This window comes from Rhincodon typus, chromosome 18 (genome assembly GCF_021869965.1).
Source record: "Rhincodon typus isolate 14 chromosome 18, sRhiTyp1.1, whole genome shotgun sequence".
In the NCBI taxonomy this organism is placed as follows: Eukaryota; Metazoa; Chordata; class Chondrichthyes; order Orectolobiformes; family Rhincodontidae; genus Rhincodon; species Rhincodon typus.
Genome location: NC_063349.1, coordinates 22,353,704 through 22,370,984, shown reverse-complemented (window position 1 = coordinate 22,370,984; position 17,281 = coordinate 22,353,704). Strand labels below are relative to the sequence as shown.

General features: G+C 40.6%; 1 protein-coding gene across 3 annotated transcripts in view; it reads right to left on the bottom strand.

The window, feature by feature from the left end:
• agk (acylglycerol kinase) overlaps positions 1-17,281 on the bottom strand; it is a 35,807-nt gene that overhangs the window by 8,652 nt on the left and 9,874 nt on the right. For all 3 annotated transcript variants that reach the window (XM_048607648.1, XM_048607646.1, XM_048607647.1), the window contains 8 exons: positions 15,024-15,116; positions 11,996-12,028; positions 11,477-11,571; positions 10,227-10,296; positions 8,443-8,522; positions 6,613-6,670; positions 5,492-5,639; positions 3,322-3,419 (listed from right to left, as the gene is read on the bottom strand). In XM_048607648.1, coding sequence (XP_048463605.1) covers positions 3,322-3,419; positions 5,492-5,639; positions 6,613-6,670; positions 8,443-8,522; positions 10,227-10,296; positions 11,477-11,571; positions 11,996-12,028; positions 15,024-15,116 — 675 coding nt within the window. The remainder of the gene's footprint in view (positions 1-3,321; positions 3,420-5,491; positions 5,640-6,612; positions 6,671-8,442; positions 8,523-10,226; positions 10,297-11,476; positions 11,572-11,995; positions 12,029-15,023; positions 15,117-17,281) is intronic.

Genomic DNA, 17,281 nt, shown 5'->3' with positions numbered 1-17,281 from the left:
GATTGGCTTGCTGCCACTGAAACCCTAAATGAGTCAAATCTTGAGCGTGCAACTTTATACACTCCGTTGATTTGATTAACAGTTTTTCCCCCATAGGCATATAATCTCTATGATTATACAGTGAAGTTTCCAAATATGAAAGTAACCTTTTTGATAAATTACAATCGGTTCTACTATAACAGTACAGTTGCATTCCTGTGCAACATCACATTATAGAAAATCGCGCTATAGAAATAGGGCCTATGGGAAAAGTGAGGTTGGGGCAGGCCACCAAAAAAATCACTCAAAATTGCTCAAAGATCACTCAAAAGCCTAACACAAAGAATAGCACAGTTTGAATAAATGTTTAATTCATTGTCTAATAATGAAATAAAAGTAAAGTTAACACCCTACCTTAAAAAATGTCAAGGTGACTTGATGGGGAAGAAGGTTTTGAAGTTGCTCTGTTGTTAATGCAGGGGCTGAGGGTCATTGTCGTCATCATTATCACCACCACCACCACCTTCAGGTACAGTTGTGGTTGCAGGGTTAGGACAAAAAATAGTCAATCCAGAAGTGGATGGCTGTGGTTCATTGTCTTCTGACTATTTCTTAGGGGTTGGCTTAAAAAAGACATCCAATTTTTGCTGCTTTGCCCTTTTTCCTCTTTCATAGAATCCCTATAGTGTGGTAACAGGCCATTCGGCCCAACAAGTCCACACTGCCCCTCCGAAGAGCATCCCACCCAGACCCATTCCCCTATCCCTGCATTTCCCACAGCTAACCCACCTAACCTAAACATCCCTGGGCACTATGGGAAATTTAGCATGGCTAATCCACCTACCCTGCACATCTTTGGACTGTGGGAAGAAACCAGAGTACCTGGAGGAAATCCACACAGATACGGAGAGAATGTGCAAACTCCACACAGACAGTCGCCCGGGGGTGGAATAGAACCCAGGTTGCTGGTGCTGTGAGGCAGCAGCAGTGCTAACCACTGAGCCACCACGCCGCCCTTTGAAGAAGCTGTTCATAGGGTGTCAAATAAGATCTTATTCCACAAACTGCTACCCTGCAGCATTCTGCAATGTAATCGTTGTCCTCTAAGGGCTGCAACTGCCTCTCAATTTCCCTCAGGAAATAAGACAAAACAGAAGTGGAAAGCTCTCATGGTGCTGCATCCTGGACTACTACTACTTCATCACCAGCTTCCACTTTCCTGGAGTACTGTACCTCTCACAGAAAGCACTTCACGACAAAGCCTGCGAAACAACCATGTGATGTCGACGCGTATTCCTCTGCATCCCGATGGAATCATGTTATTGCCAACACAAGTTTGCGTTTTAGAAATAGCTTTCTCCTATTCGTCAGTCACGTTATAGCCAATTCGCGATGCATGTGTTATTGCAGAACTGACTGTAAAATAGGAGCGAATCGAGTCCTCCATCATAGTCAGTTCCTGGCAGCTGGTACTGACAATAACCACTCTCATCTGTAGATGTCACAGCTGGCACATGGTCTTATGATGTTTGTTGAGTAGATTTGCTGCAACAAATCTTCCTTCAAAAACTAGCCTGCATGCGTCACCAGCATTATGCTGTGAAGGATGAACTACAAATAAATCTCCAGCAGAAGAGGCACACACATGAGAATGAGTAGTTTATTAACAGGTTTCATTGGCCTAAGACTAGTTAAATACATTAACTCTACATAACAGACATTGTTATCTCCTAACAAACATCAGTCCCTTGTTCAAAAAGGGAATAGGGATAACCCCGGAAATTACAGGCCAGTTAGTCTTACTTCAGTGGTGGGCAAGTTATTGGAAAGGGCTCTGAGAGATAGGATTTATGATCACTTGGATAGGCACAGTTTGATTCTTGAAAGTCAGCATGGATTTTGTGAGGGGTAGCTCATGCCTCACAAACCTTATTGAATTCTTTGAAGAGGTGACCAAACACGTGGATGAAGGTAGAGCAGTGGATGTGGTATACATGGATTTAAGTAAGGCGTTTGATAAGGTTCCCCATGGTAGGCTCATGCAGAAAGTAAGGAGACATGGGATGGGGGAAAATGTGGCAGATTGGATTCAGAATTGGCTGACCCTCAGAAGACAAAGGGTGGTAGTGGACAGAAAATATTCAACATGGTGCTCAGTTACGAGTGGTGTACCACAAGGATCTGTTCTGGGTCCTCTCCTGTTTGTGATTTTTGTAAATGATTTGGATGTAGGAGTGGAAGGATGGATTAGTAAGTTCGCGGACGATACAAAGGTGGGTTGAGTTATGGATAGTGCGGAAGGCTGTTCTACGTTACAAAGGGACATCGATAGGATGCAGAGCTGGGCTGAGAAGTGGCAGATGGAGATTATCCCTGAAAAGTGTGAGGTGATTCATTTTGGAAGGACAAACTTGAAAGTAGAATACAGGGTTAACGGCAAGATTCTTGGCAGTGTGGAGGAGCAGAGGGATCTTGGGGTTCATGTCCACAGTTCCCTGAAAGCTGCCACCCAGGTGGATAGAGTTGTTAAGAAGGCGTATGGTGTGTTAGCTTTCATTAATAGAGGGATTGAGTTCAAGATCTGTGAAGTTATGCTCCAGCTATACAAAGCCCTGATTCGGCCATATGTGGAGTATTGTGTCTAGTTCTGGTCGCCTCATCACAGGAAAGATGTGGAAGCATTGGAAAAGGTGCAGAGGAGATTTACCAGGATGTTGCGTGGAATGGAGGGAAAGTCTTACAAGGAAAGGTTGAGAGAGCTAGGGCTTTTCTCTTTAGAACGACGAAGGATGAGAGGTGACTTGATAGAGGCGTACAAAATGATCAGAGGTATAGATAGAGTGGATAGCCAGCGACTTTTTCCTAGGGTGGAGGTAGCTATTGTGAGGGGGCATAGTTTTAAAGTGAGTGGAGGTAGATATAGGGGAGACATTAGAGTAGGTTCTTTACTCAGAGAGCGGTAGGAGCATGGAATGCATTTGCCGGAGAGGGTAGTGGAGTCAGCCTCATTAGGGGCATTTAAGCGGCTATTAGATAGGCATATGGATGACAGTATAAGGTAGGGTGGAGGTTAGATAGACCTTAGGTTTAGGGTAAAAGTTCAGCACAACATCGTGGGCCGAAGGGCCTGTACTGTGCTGTACAGTTCAATGTTCTAACAGATGGTAATTAGGCTTACGATACATGGCAGTAGACCATAGAACTGACAAACAACCAGTAACATACTTGAGCAACTACTTAGAACAAACTAGTTCCTCCCAATTTATACACAGGTGGGTGGAGCTTTTCTAAATCTTGCGAGTTAACTCTGTTAGGTCAACTGCCTCATAATAACACTCTCACCTTGAGGTCTGTCTGCTTGTTGAGCGTGCTGATGGTTACTTCCACTGCTGTTTTCTGTACTTCCTTCCAGTGCTTTGGCTCCATTGGCATCAGCATCACTGTAGTCAGGTTAGGAAATTCAATGAAAATTCTGAGCATTATTTTTCAAAGACAAACCATTTACAGGCAGAACTATTTCATTCTCTTCCATTTTGTCTGAATTAACATTTTCTAAACCCAGGGAATATGCTATACTCCCGTCCTGGCATAGTAGAGATGGGAAGGAAAAAGGAAGATGACATAGAGTCAGAGTCAAACAACATGAATTCAGTTTCGTGACCATTCCATGTTGCTAATCATTTGTGTCCATCAATGGGTTTTCACAACGTAAATGGATAGGGTGAATAGTCAAGGTCTTTTCCCTGGGGTGAGGGAGTCCAAAACTAGAGGGCATAGGTTTGAGGTATGAGGGGAAAGATTTAAAAGGGACCTAAGGGGCAACTTTTTCATACAGAGGGTGGTGCGTGTGTGGATTGAGCTGCCAGAGGAAGTGGTGGAGGCTGGTATAATTACAACATTTAAAAGGCATCTGGATGAATATATGAATAGGAAGGGTTCAGAGGGATATGGGCCAAATGCTGGCAAATGGGATTAGATTAATTTAGGATATTGATCGGCATGGACGAGTTGGACCAAAGGGTCCGTTTCCATGCTGTACATCTTTATGACTCTATAAACACTGAATTTTACTTCCTAATTTGGGACTTCACCACATATCTTAATGGAAAAGTAGGATTTAAATTGCAGCTTGCACTTTGCTACTGCTAATGAGGTAGTTCACTCAGACGGTCAGATTTACATGGCAAAAAAACACTTTTACATTCATGTTGTAGTCTGAAGTTATGGATAGTGACGGTTAAGGCTTCAGTTTTCTTTTCACCATAGCTGACCAGGAACGACACTGACTCTTAAAGTATGTCATTGCCTTCTTTTAAAAGAATTTATAAGTTGATACTCAACTAGTTTACCAGTGTTATGAACACATGTTCCTTGATCATCAAGTCCAAGGGTAGGACTCACACCTGGAGTTTCTGGCCTAGAGGCAGAGCCATGTAGCACAAGATCTCCTTGTTAACACAGGCTATTCCCAGGAGTATTTGAGTCTTGAATCTAAGTCAAGCAGTTCAGGGTGTTTACATGTTGAATGGCAAATACTCAAAAATGAGCGACAGACTAGAATTTAATACAGTGAGTGATGTACAGGCCTTCAAGCAGTAGTCAGGATGTGAGGCAGAAAATAAATCAGGAGATAGAAAAGGCATGTGAGAAAAACACTATTAGAATGATAATGGGAACTTCAATATGCAGGTGGACTAGGTTGGTAGCAAATCTAAAAAAAAGAAATTCGTGGGAAGTCTGCAAGATGGTTTTTTTGGAACAGCTTATGCTGGACCCCATGAGAGAATAGGAATTCTGGATTTGGTGATGTGTAATAAGAAAGACTGGATTAGAGAGTTGAGGTGAAGGAACCCCAAATGGGCAGTGACCATAATATGATAGAATTCACCCTGCAGTTTGAGAGGGAGTCTGGAATCAGATTAATGATATTACAGTTGAGGAAAAATAACTACAAAGACATGAGGGAGGAGCTGGCCAAAGGTGATAGGAAGGGCAGCCTAGTAGGAGGACAGTGGAACAGCAATGGCAGGAGTTTCTGGAGGTAATTCAGGAGGCACAGCAGAAACATTGAAGGCTTTCTGGAAATCCAAATAGTTCACATCCATCGGCTCTCCTTTATCTAACATGTTCATTAATTCCTCAAAGAATTCTAATAGATTTGTCAGGTATGACCTCCCCTTGACAAAGCTGTGCTAACTCACCCCTATTTTACCATGCAACCTCATCCTTAATAATGGACTCCAAATTCTTATTTTCCGCATTGTGACCAGCCAGGCAACCTATAGCAACAGATTATGCACTCTCACTGCTAGTGCTACAGGGTGTAAATCAAAATGAGAGGCAAAATAAAAATTAAGAAATGTGCTTCTCCTCAATGCATGGATACACAACATTTACACTCCTGCCTGAAATGCATACAATTAATTGCAAACTCATCCCATGTCTATATGACAAGATGACAATACCTCAGTCTTCTGAGAGCTATAAAGTTTGTAGCATTTGAGCATCTCACCCTCTTTAGGAGTGGCCCAGTACGATTCCAGTCTCCTTAGTATCCTTTGCCAGAGATTGGGCCTTGGTAATTTCTCTTCTGGTTGCTCTGGTGGTCTCTCTGTTGGGCCCAGGTAAGTAATGGAGGTCTGACGAGTCTGTGGCCATTCCTAACCAATGAACAGAGAAATATGGCTCAACATAGAAGTCATTTTCACACTGTTGCCTCAAGAAATTTGATCTAAACTTTCAAATGCAATTAAATGCAACCAACAACTTGAATTTATATACTTTAAGATACTGTAGTAAAATTGATCCAGCGTACTTCAGAGCAGTGTAATCAGACAGAAATTGACAACGAACACTTGTTCAATGAGGCAGGTTTAAAGCAGCATCTTAGAAGAGGAGAGAGAGGCAAAAAGGTTCCGATGTGGAATTCCTGAACTAATGTCTGAGACAGCTGACGGCGTGGACACCATCAAGGGAGCAAAGTGGGAAGCGTACAAGTTAAGAGATGGAAGAACACAGTATTGAAAGGAGGTTACAGTTAAAGAGAGCAGTGAGATCATAGAGGAAGTTGCATTCAAGTGCTTTAATTTTGATTTAAATTACTAAGCTGCCTCCATACAATCAGATTTATTTCCTTTTTCTATACTGGGGTGTCATTTAACTGTTCTGTTTTTGATCAATTTCCCCTATTCCCCTAGGTGGCTAATCCACCTAGGCTACACATTCCTGGACACTATGGGCAATTTAGCATGGCTAATCCACCTAACCTGCACATCTTTGGACTGTGCGAAGAACCAAAGCACTCAGAGGAAACTCATACAGATGCAGGGAGAATATGCAAACTCCACACAGACAGTCACCCAAGGGTGGAATCAAACCCGTGTCCCTGGCACTGTGAGGCAGCAGTGCTAACTTCTGAGGCACTGTGCTGTGCAGTTCTTTTGATCTGGGCTGTAAGTTAGGAGACAAGTATACTGACCAGTCTCTTGTAAAAGAAAGCAGTACTTTTGCACAGTGTTGCTCAATTTGTAAGATTTGAATGAGGTCTCTCAGGTTTGTTCCCTTCCAACAATATCATCAAAACTCACGCAATGGCAGGATTACAAAATCTCTGCATTAAAAACAAGCACTCACCCTAAACATACTGAACAGATGACATGCCTTGTCTTTGAGGGGACCGAGATACCAATACCTGCGGAGTGATAAAATTGAAGCAGCACTGTAAACAAATGAAATACTCATCATGAAACACAGAAACTAGGCACAACAAGAGAAATGAGGCTTTTCTAAAAAGTGGAAGTATTAAAGAAAGAAAATAAACATGTATTATGCACCATTTTTCAGAACCTCCAAAACAGTTCACTGCCAAATTTAAAAGATATTTGAAATGTAGTCAGTGCTGTAATGCAAAAAATGAATGCTATGCTCTATGCTTGTAAATGTGAAAATGAGTAATTTGTTTCTTGGCCTAATCTCTTTTTTTAAGGTTCTTAAGTGATGGGTGGGGGGAGTGGTGGTTCCAGAACTTTTTAAATCAGTAAGGGAATCAAGAGTTATGGGGATAAGGCAGGAAAATGGAGTTGAGCATTTTCAGATCTTGATTCAGATCAAGTGATGGAGAAGGCTTGATGGGCTGAATGGCCCACATCTGTTCCTATACCTTATAGTCTAACAAGGTGCACAATTCCAAAGTAAAGCATCTCCCATTGAAAAGACAAATTAGAATTCCTTCTCTCAGAGGGTTACTGATGTTTAGAACTCTTCTCCACCAAGCAGTGGAGGTTGGGTAACTGAATCAAATCAAAGGCGAGTTAGATAGACTTTTGATAGACAAATAAATCAAGAGTCATGGAGGAGACAGGGGCATGCAGGAAACTGGAGCTAAGCTCACCAATGGATCAGCCATGATCTTACTAAATGGCCCAACAGGCCCAATGACTTACTCTTACATATGGATGATAATGGAATAGGTTTAGGTTAGATGGGCTTCAGATTAGTTTCACAGGTCGGCGCAACATCGAGGGCCGAAGGGCCTGTACTGCGCTGTAATGTTCTATGTTCTACTCCTAATGCTTATTATTCTTCTTCCATAAAATATCACATTGCTGAGCCAAAAGGTTAATTTGTCAGACATTTGCCAGACACCTAGTCAACGACCTTTCTAAGACCAAGCCACTTGCACATAATATTCACATATTTGCACTATTCATATGTGGAATTGGTTCTCTTCCAGTTGGCACCTCAGCCTTCTGGCAGGGATAAAGAGATGCATTTTGTGGAATCATGTTTGCGAAATATATATAATCACACTGAGGCTAACTGAATTTGCTACAAGTGTCTGGCTATTATTACAAACTTATTTTATCAGGATGCTAAAAATAAATAGGATGCAGATATTAAAGGAACAAATAATCACCAATTGTTAGCCATATTTACAATAAAGAGACTCTAAACTTGGATAATATCCAGTCTCAGATATTTTTTTTGAAACTGAAGAACTAATTTATCTTTAAGGATATGCTGACAACTCAGCAAGTTTTTTCAGCATCTGTGGACAGAAAGCATAGGTAATGTTTCAGGTCCTGTGACCCTTCTTCGGAACTGACTGTAGCTAGGAAAACGTTGGTATATGTGCTGAAGATAGGGTGGGGGGAGGTGGAGAAGGAGCCCAGACAGAGAGAGAGAGAACAAACAACAGCTAGACAGACAAAAGAAGGGGAAAAGGTCAGCCTCTGGAAATCAATAGCTGTTAATTGGGACTATTAGTAGCTGACAATGGTTGTGATAGCAATCCATTGAATGAAAAAGGTGGGGTTGGGGTAAGGACCTGGGAGACCTGTTGAGTTTTCCCATCAATTACTGTTTTTGTTTCTGAATTCCAGCATCCGCACTTCTTTGGTTTATTTTGGTATGCATGTATTTTGCACTATGCTTTTTCATGCACCTCTTACAGTTTTCTCTTACTTGCTGAGTTTAGCAGATGCATCCCTGTAAGCTCCCCATCGCAGTCCAGACACTGCAAACACTGGACGGTCTTTATCTCCCTGAAAATACAAGGGGAAAAATTAGCTTCGGAACCTGAATTGCACAGCTCCGCAACAAACTCCCTCAAAACAAATCTAAATACTCCCAATAAATTAAGGACAGTAGCTGCTCACCTGTAAAAATATTGTGCTCTCTATACTGTCATGTTAAAACGTTGAAACAACGAAAGAGGTCTTCATGAATTTGTTTGGTATGGAAAACATTGTTACATATAATTTGTACTTCTGGTAATGCATACTTTCTAAGATACTACTGCCATCATGCTGGTCAACATGCTTAAACCTACCATCTAACTTTACCTTTGTAGGAGTCATCCAAGGTTTTGTCAAGGTGTGAGTGTGAGGGAGGAGGAGAAAGCCTGGACAAGGAAAAAGCAAGAAGGGTGGAGAGCAGAGGGAAGGGAGGGCAGACAGGGAGAGTGAGGGGATGGAGGGAAGAAGAAATGAGTGAGGGGATGGAGGAAGGTGAATGAAATGACGGGGTAAATAGAGGAAAAACGGGGAGGAATAGAGGGAAGAAGGACGAAGGGGAAGGACAGGGAGCCTGGAGAGAGAAGAATGAGTGAAGCTGCAAGATTTTTTGTTGAGGAGTGCTGTGCAGAAGAATGAACATAAGCACATGAGAAATAAGAGCAGAAGTAGGACATCTGGCCAATCAAGTCTGGTCTGCCATTCAATAAGATCATGGCTGATCTTTTCATGGACTCAGCTCCACTTACCTGCTTGCTCACCATAAGCCTTAATTCATTTACTGTTCAAAAATCTATCTATTTTTGCCTCATAAACTTTCCATGCGGTGGTCTCAACTACTTCGCTGATCAGGGAATTCCACAGATTCATAACCCTTTGGATGAAGAGGTTCCTCCTCAACCCAGTCCTAAATCTGCTTCTCCTTATTTTGAGGCCACGCCGTCTAGTTCTAGCTTTATGAACATACAAACAAGGAGCTGGAATTGTAACCATGCTCCTGTGGAATTACATTAATCCCAGCGCAGCATGATATTGCACACGTTTGTGTTGGGACCAGACGGAATGTCTATTTGGTACTCCTTTGCTAACCGCAGACTCGGTCAGCAGAACTAATCAGTCAGTAAGGCCTGGACCACTTGGCATCCGGATAATCAAAGACAGTGGGAGAAATATCATTTGACAAACACAAATCATCAAGGAAAGGTTTTCTTCAATTTTTTACATAATAAAAGGGGAAAAATGTTAGGCTTTGGGATGTAGGAATTGAGTATTAAACACAAAGTACCTGAAATCCATCATGAAAAGTAGAAGAAAAATAATAAAATGCAAAGAAATGGTAATGAAAATTAGAAATTTTGACAAAGGAAAAATAATTATCTAAACATTATGGAAAATGGTGAAGAAAATTTGTAATTATTTCTATATCCCTTGTATCTTTCATCTAGCCATAAGCTCTATAATATTTTTATTTCAGAGCAGTTATATTAGATGTGTTCACTAAGTTTTCTGTACAATGGCAACATGTTAAGTATTGTGATACTTATTCTCAGCAGGATAACAGTAAATACTACCTCAGAACCTGGTTTATCCATTCACAATGCCAGGGGAACCTATTAGTGCATTTTTATTTAATTTTCTTAAACAGAGGGATAAATTCCTGAGTAATAATAGCAACTGGAAATGATTTTGTAAGTTTACAAAAGTATGAGAATTACTGGGAAATTTTTTATTTACCTTTATTTCCAGTACATCCAAGGGAACAGTCTCTCCTTTCACAATAGCAAGTGTGGCGTTTAAAATGTGTCTGCAACATAGAGCAGTGAAAAATACGACCAAGATACAGAGGATGCTGAAACTCAACTGCATCAATTAAAAGGCAATTTTAAACATCACACATTACAAAAGCACTTGCCCAAAATGCTCAAGGTATAAATAATTGTGAAGTTTCCTATTGGATTATTTGCTTGCTGCACCATCAAGTTGAAACAGAGCCACGTGAGTCAAGAATCACAGAATTGTTACACTGCACAAGCAGGCCACTTGGCCCTGGGTTTTTTGTGACTGCAGAAATCACAGGAAAAGAAAGGAGACCTGGTAAAGCTGCTCCCTGGTCTGTCACTCTTCACTGGACCACCTGCTGAGGCATTCAGTGAGGTGATCTTTCCCAAGAATTGGTGAAAGAAGACTACTTCACTAACAAATGTGTTTGAAAATAGACAAGGATGTCAGCAGCACAAAAAATGAACCAGATTTAAATCTCTAACTATCCTTAGCCAGTCAGAAGATGGGAAGCAGGGTTTGTAATTGGTTTTTGCGCCTAAAAAGGGAACAGGAGGGGAGGTGACAAAAGAAAACAAATTAACCACAAGTACCTCCTTCAGATTACTACTAACTCCTGATAGTGATGTGGACATTGGGTAAAAATACTGCTCACATCTTAGTAACTTTTCAAAGGTATCTAGATCACATCTGAACCCTTGATGAGCAACTGGACAATGGGTGGCATCCATGAATTCAAATCATGAGCCCATGTGTTCAATGAAAAGGGAGAAAATTAGAAGAAAGTGATTATTTTATGAATTGCCTGCAATACTATCAAATGGACTTGCTACATAACAAATTACAACTCTCAGCTGGTGAGGTGGCATGACGGTAACAGAAGTAGTGTGACATACCCTGATTTCACTGACTGAAAATGTGAAATTGTAAGTGTGCACATCATCCCTCCCCTCTCCCATTAAACACAATAAAACACAGCATTAACATTTAGCACCACATTAAGTCTGTTAATAATTCTAATGCTAGTGACTAGGAGAAAAAAAAGTGGAATGCTGCCCACAGGAAACCAAGAGGAAAGCTGATTCACAATCACTTTACATACAATTGACACATAGGTAAGTAAGTGTTAGCTCCTCACAATCTAACCATGTCCCATAATCTGTATTTCCTTGTCATCATTACTCACGACTTTAGCCATCTTGTACCTGGCCTGTTCTTTGTTGGTAGAATACAGTGCCTGGCTCAAGGAGTTCATCTTTCCCAATGGAATAAATCCTATGGGGATCCTGCTAAAGACAGCCTAAAAAAGTAGAAACACAGCAAATATATAAAGGTATTTTTCTTTCCATTTCCTTTAACTAAAAAACTAGAAATAAACAGTGAGTATTTTCATGAGCTTTCAGTGGTCAGATGTGAAAGATTATTGCTTAATAATACATTATTTTCTCTCCTCAAATCCAATACTGCATTCCTGAAAATAGGAAATAACCATCTAATCAGGGTCATTGTCTCAACAGCTAAAATATGAATATTCCTCTATGTTTAAAAAGGTGAGACCAAATGGTTTTAAAAACATGGTTACTTCAGAAATAAAACTATCTTCCCTGCTTTTACACTAGCCTTGGTTTAAGGTCAAAACACTCAAATAAGAATTTTAATTCTTATTCTATGCATTTGCATCAGGACATGGTCAGTCTAAATCATGACCTATGATACTAACTTACCTCATCCTCTCGACGAAGAAGTCCAGTTATTACCTAATGTTTAAAGAGGAGAAAATGGTGAAAGCACCATCCAGCATCAGTATTTCTACACCAAAGTGTTTATTGCCCTTCAACAGATTTCAGATTACTTAATAAAATTCAGCATAATGTCAGCTGCAACAGTTCAATACTGGCATGCAAGCATCATTACATACATACTTGACACTTGTAGGTAACCTTCCATTCTTTCATAGGAGTGTTTTGCAAGATCAGACCCTGTTCTAATTCAGACTGATTCAATTTTTGCAAAACACCAACTCTTCTTATAAATATATCATATGGATCAGTGGCAGTGACCATCAGCAGTGTCTGAGCCTCAAGTGTTTATCCAGTCACAAGTATTTAAAGAGAGAGGGACAGTTCCATTAAAAAAGATCTGTATTGTTATGAGGAAGAGGGACAGTTTGTTACATGAACCAAAAGATCAGTCAAGCTAACTAACACATTTTTTTATCATTTCTATCTATTATGAATAATTTTCAATGAAACTTTATTTGTGAACGCAAAATTAATGTACATCCATTTAAGATTGCTTTCTCTGGATTTTAAGGTCAAAATAAAAATCATATACTTAAATAAATTTTCCAAACTTGCTACACTCTCATCTTTCTCCTTTAACCCAAATGCCATCCTCACTTGAAGGAAGAAAGAACAGGTAAATAGAACACAACGAAATAGAATGTTTGAAATAATCACTAATAGTAAAAGGCTCTACTGAGGAATGCCAATTAATCATTTGTCTTGGGTGCGTGGGAAATTGTGTCATACTAACTTGACTGAGTTTGTTGAAGAAATGACAAAGAAGATTGATGAAGGCAAAGCGATAGACGTTGTCTATATGGTTTAGCAAGGGTCCACATGGTAGACTGGTTAGCAAGGTTAGATCCAACTCGTCCATACCAACCAAAGACGCTGAATAAATCTAGCCCCATTTCCCAGCATTTGGCCCATATCCCTCTAAACACATAGTCATATACCTAGTTAGATGCCTTTTAAACGTTGTGAATGTACCAGCCTCCACCACTTCCTCTGGTAGCTCATTCCATAAATGCACTACCCTCTACATGAAAGAGTTGCCCCTTAGGTCCCTTTTAAATCTTTCCCCTCTCACATTAAACCTATGCCCTCTTGTTTTGGATTCCCCCGCCCCGGGGCAAAGACCTTGTCCATTCCCTTCATGATTTTATAAACCTCTTTAAGGTATCACCCCTCAGCCTCCGACAGTGCAGGGAAAATAGCCCCAGCTTATTTAGCCTCTCCTTATAGGTCAAATCTTCCAACCGTAGCAACATTCTTGTAAGACTTTTCTGAATCCATTCAAGTTTCACAATATCTTTCTAGACCGGAATTGAATGCAATATTCTAAAAATGGCTTAACCAACGTCCTATACAGCCACAACATGACATCCCGACTCCCATACTCAATGCACTGATCATTGAAAGCAAACATGGCAAACATCGCTTTCACCATCCTGTCTACTATGACTCCATTTTCAAGGAATGACGAACCTGCTCCCGTAGGTCTCTTTGTTCGGTAACTCTCCCCAGGACCTTACCATTAATTGTATAAGACCTGTCCTGATTTGCCTTTCCAAAATGCAGCACCACACATTTATCTATATTAAACGCATCTGCCACTCCTCAGTCCATTGGCCCATCTGATCAATATCTCGTTGTACTCTGAGGTAACCTTCTTCGTTGTCTACTACACCTCCAATTTTGGTGTCATCTGCAAACTTACTAACCATACCTCCTACTTTCACACCCAAATCATTATTATAAATAACAAAAAGCAGTGGAACCAGCACTGATCCTCGCAGCGCACCACTGGTCACAGGCCACCAGTCTGAAAAGCAACCCTTCATCACCACCCTCTGTCTTCTACCTGGTTAATAAATTTGCAGAAAACAAAAAGAGAAAAAAGTTCCATATTGGAGTTCCATATTGGGGTTGTGTACATTCTTGAGTTTTCTTCTTGCTTTCCCTTCTTCAGCTTTGTCATCTGCCTTACTGCAAAATAGACTTGGAGAAGTAGGCCTTATCATTGTGATTGTGCACTGGACCAATCTCCCTAACTGTTTAAGTCAAAGCCTGTCTTCTTGAAGTAGGCTTTCTGAGCATCTTCCTAGTGGCCATATCTGACATGTCAAGGACATATTCCTATACAGAGTCCAAACTGAGTACAGATTTGACAGGAAGCTTCCCAACCTCCAAACACTGAAAGTGAAAACCAATGTCTTGCACATGACCATAACAGACCTTCAATATGAGATGATTGTATTATCCTGGCACACACAGAATACGGCCTATAAACCATCCTTGAACTGTTCAAAGAAACATATCAACCCTTAGCATGGCATCTATATGATCAAGGAGACAAAGGCCCTTCTCCAACCAAACTGGAGTTTGCACCAAATCTCCCCAGCACCATAACTGCAAATCATCTCCTGGAGTTACTCTTGCCACCTCAGCTGCCATGTGTTTCAGTCAACAACCACAGACAGATCAGGGATTACTGCCAATCTGGACACTACAATTTCCTGAATGGGTCCCCATGAAGAAACAACAAAAATCAAATGTCACCCTGGAAATGCTGAATTTACAGAAATTCTACACAAGGTTGGTTGCATGAAAGTCAAGGATGATAGTAGGAAGATCCATTGCTGAGCCTATAAACAAAATACTCTACGTCCAGCCACAAGCAGATATTCTGCTTTCCCACATGCACCAATTCTCAGCTTGGAGGATTGCCAATGCCAATGTGTTATGAAGTAACAGGGTAAATTTCCCATGGTTTCCTTTTGAACTCCATTTGGCTCTTTACAAGCTAAGAATCAAACTTGCACCCTACCACTCCCATGCACAACACTCTGATCTTCCCAAAACTACATTTCTACTAGGGGGGACCTATGGATGAAATTAATTCCAGTCAGTAGACAACTTCCCTTCCAGTCAACTGTGTGCCTGATACCTCAAACTTTTGCCATACCTCTTGTAGGGTGCCATCCCCTCCAGCAACAACAATCATATCAGTGTCTTCCATCAGTTCCAAGAGTTTCTTTGCTTGGCCCTCATAATCAGTCTGCAACAGAAACAGGGATAAGATCACTGAGTCATACAGAATGTGTAGAACATCCACAATGTTATTGATTCCATTACCAATCAAGGAAACAAGCTACAAGAACAAAACCTCAAGATATTTTGTAGCTTATTCAGAAAAGCTTAAACAATAGATAAAAGAGGGATGTGACACACAGAACTAAAAGACCTCAGTGAAACTGTTGAGGATAGAAGGTAGATGTGGCAGGTCGAATTTTATTACTACATGTTGCAGATGGAATTTGTAAACTAAAGCTGAAAATATGTCCCCTTTTGTTTAGTCACTTCCAGGGGTTAAACATTTCCATACGATCAGTTCTTGGCCTCTTATCTTTTTCACAAGTTGATTTTTTTTGGCCATTAGACATTGCAAGATCAGGTTTTGATCACCAAATACAATTCCAGTTGTTCAGGCTTACTTAAATTTAGTACCAGTTCTGTCATTTCCTGTAACTGGTGAAGGCTAACCTATATTTTTAACTCTTGCCAAGTTGCTGTTGGTCTCCAGTGAGCTGTCCAGTGCTTATTAGTGTCGAATTCTCTTATCTTGCTGCTTGATATGTCATCTCAAATAAAATCTTGGGATAGTTGAGGCAAAATTAGCTTAAGATTTAGAAGTATGGTTAAGTTTTGCCATAGATTAATCAATTTATTTCAGGAATCAACTTTACTTAATTGAACGCAGCAGTTTATTTCAAGGGATGGATCTAACCATTTGGATTCTCTGGAAAGGTGGAGGGAAGAGGCAAAGTTGGATCCATAATGGTAGCAGAGGTACTTTCTGAAGCCTCATCTGCTGCTACTTCTGGCCACTTGTTGCTGATTCTAACCTCTATACCACACTTCCATGATTCAACTGCAAAGTTCGTCATGTGGTGTCTGAAACAAATAGAGGGAATTGCCCAAAGGGTACCAAAATCCTGGTCTTCGGCCAACAGTTGATATTTTACAGTCAATATTACTCACGATCAGAAGTAGGGCAGTACATGGAACATAAATGCCTGATATCTAGAGCACCAATCTAGTGTGCAATTTTAAGATTAGCCTCTTTATAATAATGTAGACAAGAAGTCAGGTGCTACAGTAGAATTTAAAACACTTGGCAGGCAGTATTATTTGAAGTTTCAAAAGCTGTACAGAGTGCAAGAATTTAGAAAATGAATAATTTCTTGGTTGGGGTCAATAAAAGTCTCTTGAAGGATATGAACTTGAGATTGGCCTTCTTTGTAATGAGCATCGCAGAACCACAGGGAGGAGGTAGCAATCATCATAACAGTTAGCCTGGAACCAGTACCAGGAGAATTTTAAATATTATAGCAGTTCAATAAAGATAACAAAATACATCACCTTTCAGTAATGCAATCTATTAAGCACTTATACTACTTTACTTCCCTTCACACTCGAACAAACTATTTGTAAGTATTATCATGAATTCATACGCAGAGGGGTTCAATCCCTATTTTCATGTGGAAGTGTTACTTTACTAAGATCCTTACAGCATTCAGCTCAAAACAGCTCAAATTCAGCTGGACCAGGAGGCCTAGGTTCAAGTCCCTCCTGCAGTAGAGGTGTGTAATAACATTTCTGAACAGATTGATTTAAACTATCTGAAGCACCTTCTCTTACAATGAAAGCACCCCGACAACTATTTGAGAGCAGACGCACACTTGCATAATAAAGGTTAAGGTGCCTTCATCCCACGGGGCTACAGGGCTGCTCGTGGTGAGTTTAACCTGAGGGTCACTACACCTCGGGCAAGAGGCAAGGCTGAGAAAGCAGTATCTTAATATGACCTCAGTTGGTGTGGGAATTAAATTTGCTTTGCTGGCATCATTCAAACCAGTCGTCCTGCCAACTGACCTCCCTGGTACTAATGATTTTAAACCAATTAAACATTCTCAACCTTTGGTCCACTTTGACTTTTCTGTCCTTGGCCTGCTGCAACAAAGCTCAAGACTGGGACTTCACCTTTTGAAAAGGCACCATATAGTCTTTTGAACTCAGTGAGTTCAACAATTTTCTATTCTAACTTCTACCTTCTATTTTGCAGTGTTTTTCACTGCTGGTTTCTCTTCTCACCATTTGTTTCTGGTATTCTTGTCTTTGCTTTCAGATGGCAGCTTTTCAGATCTTGTCATTCACACTTTC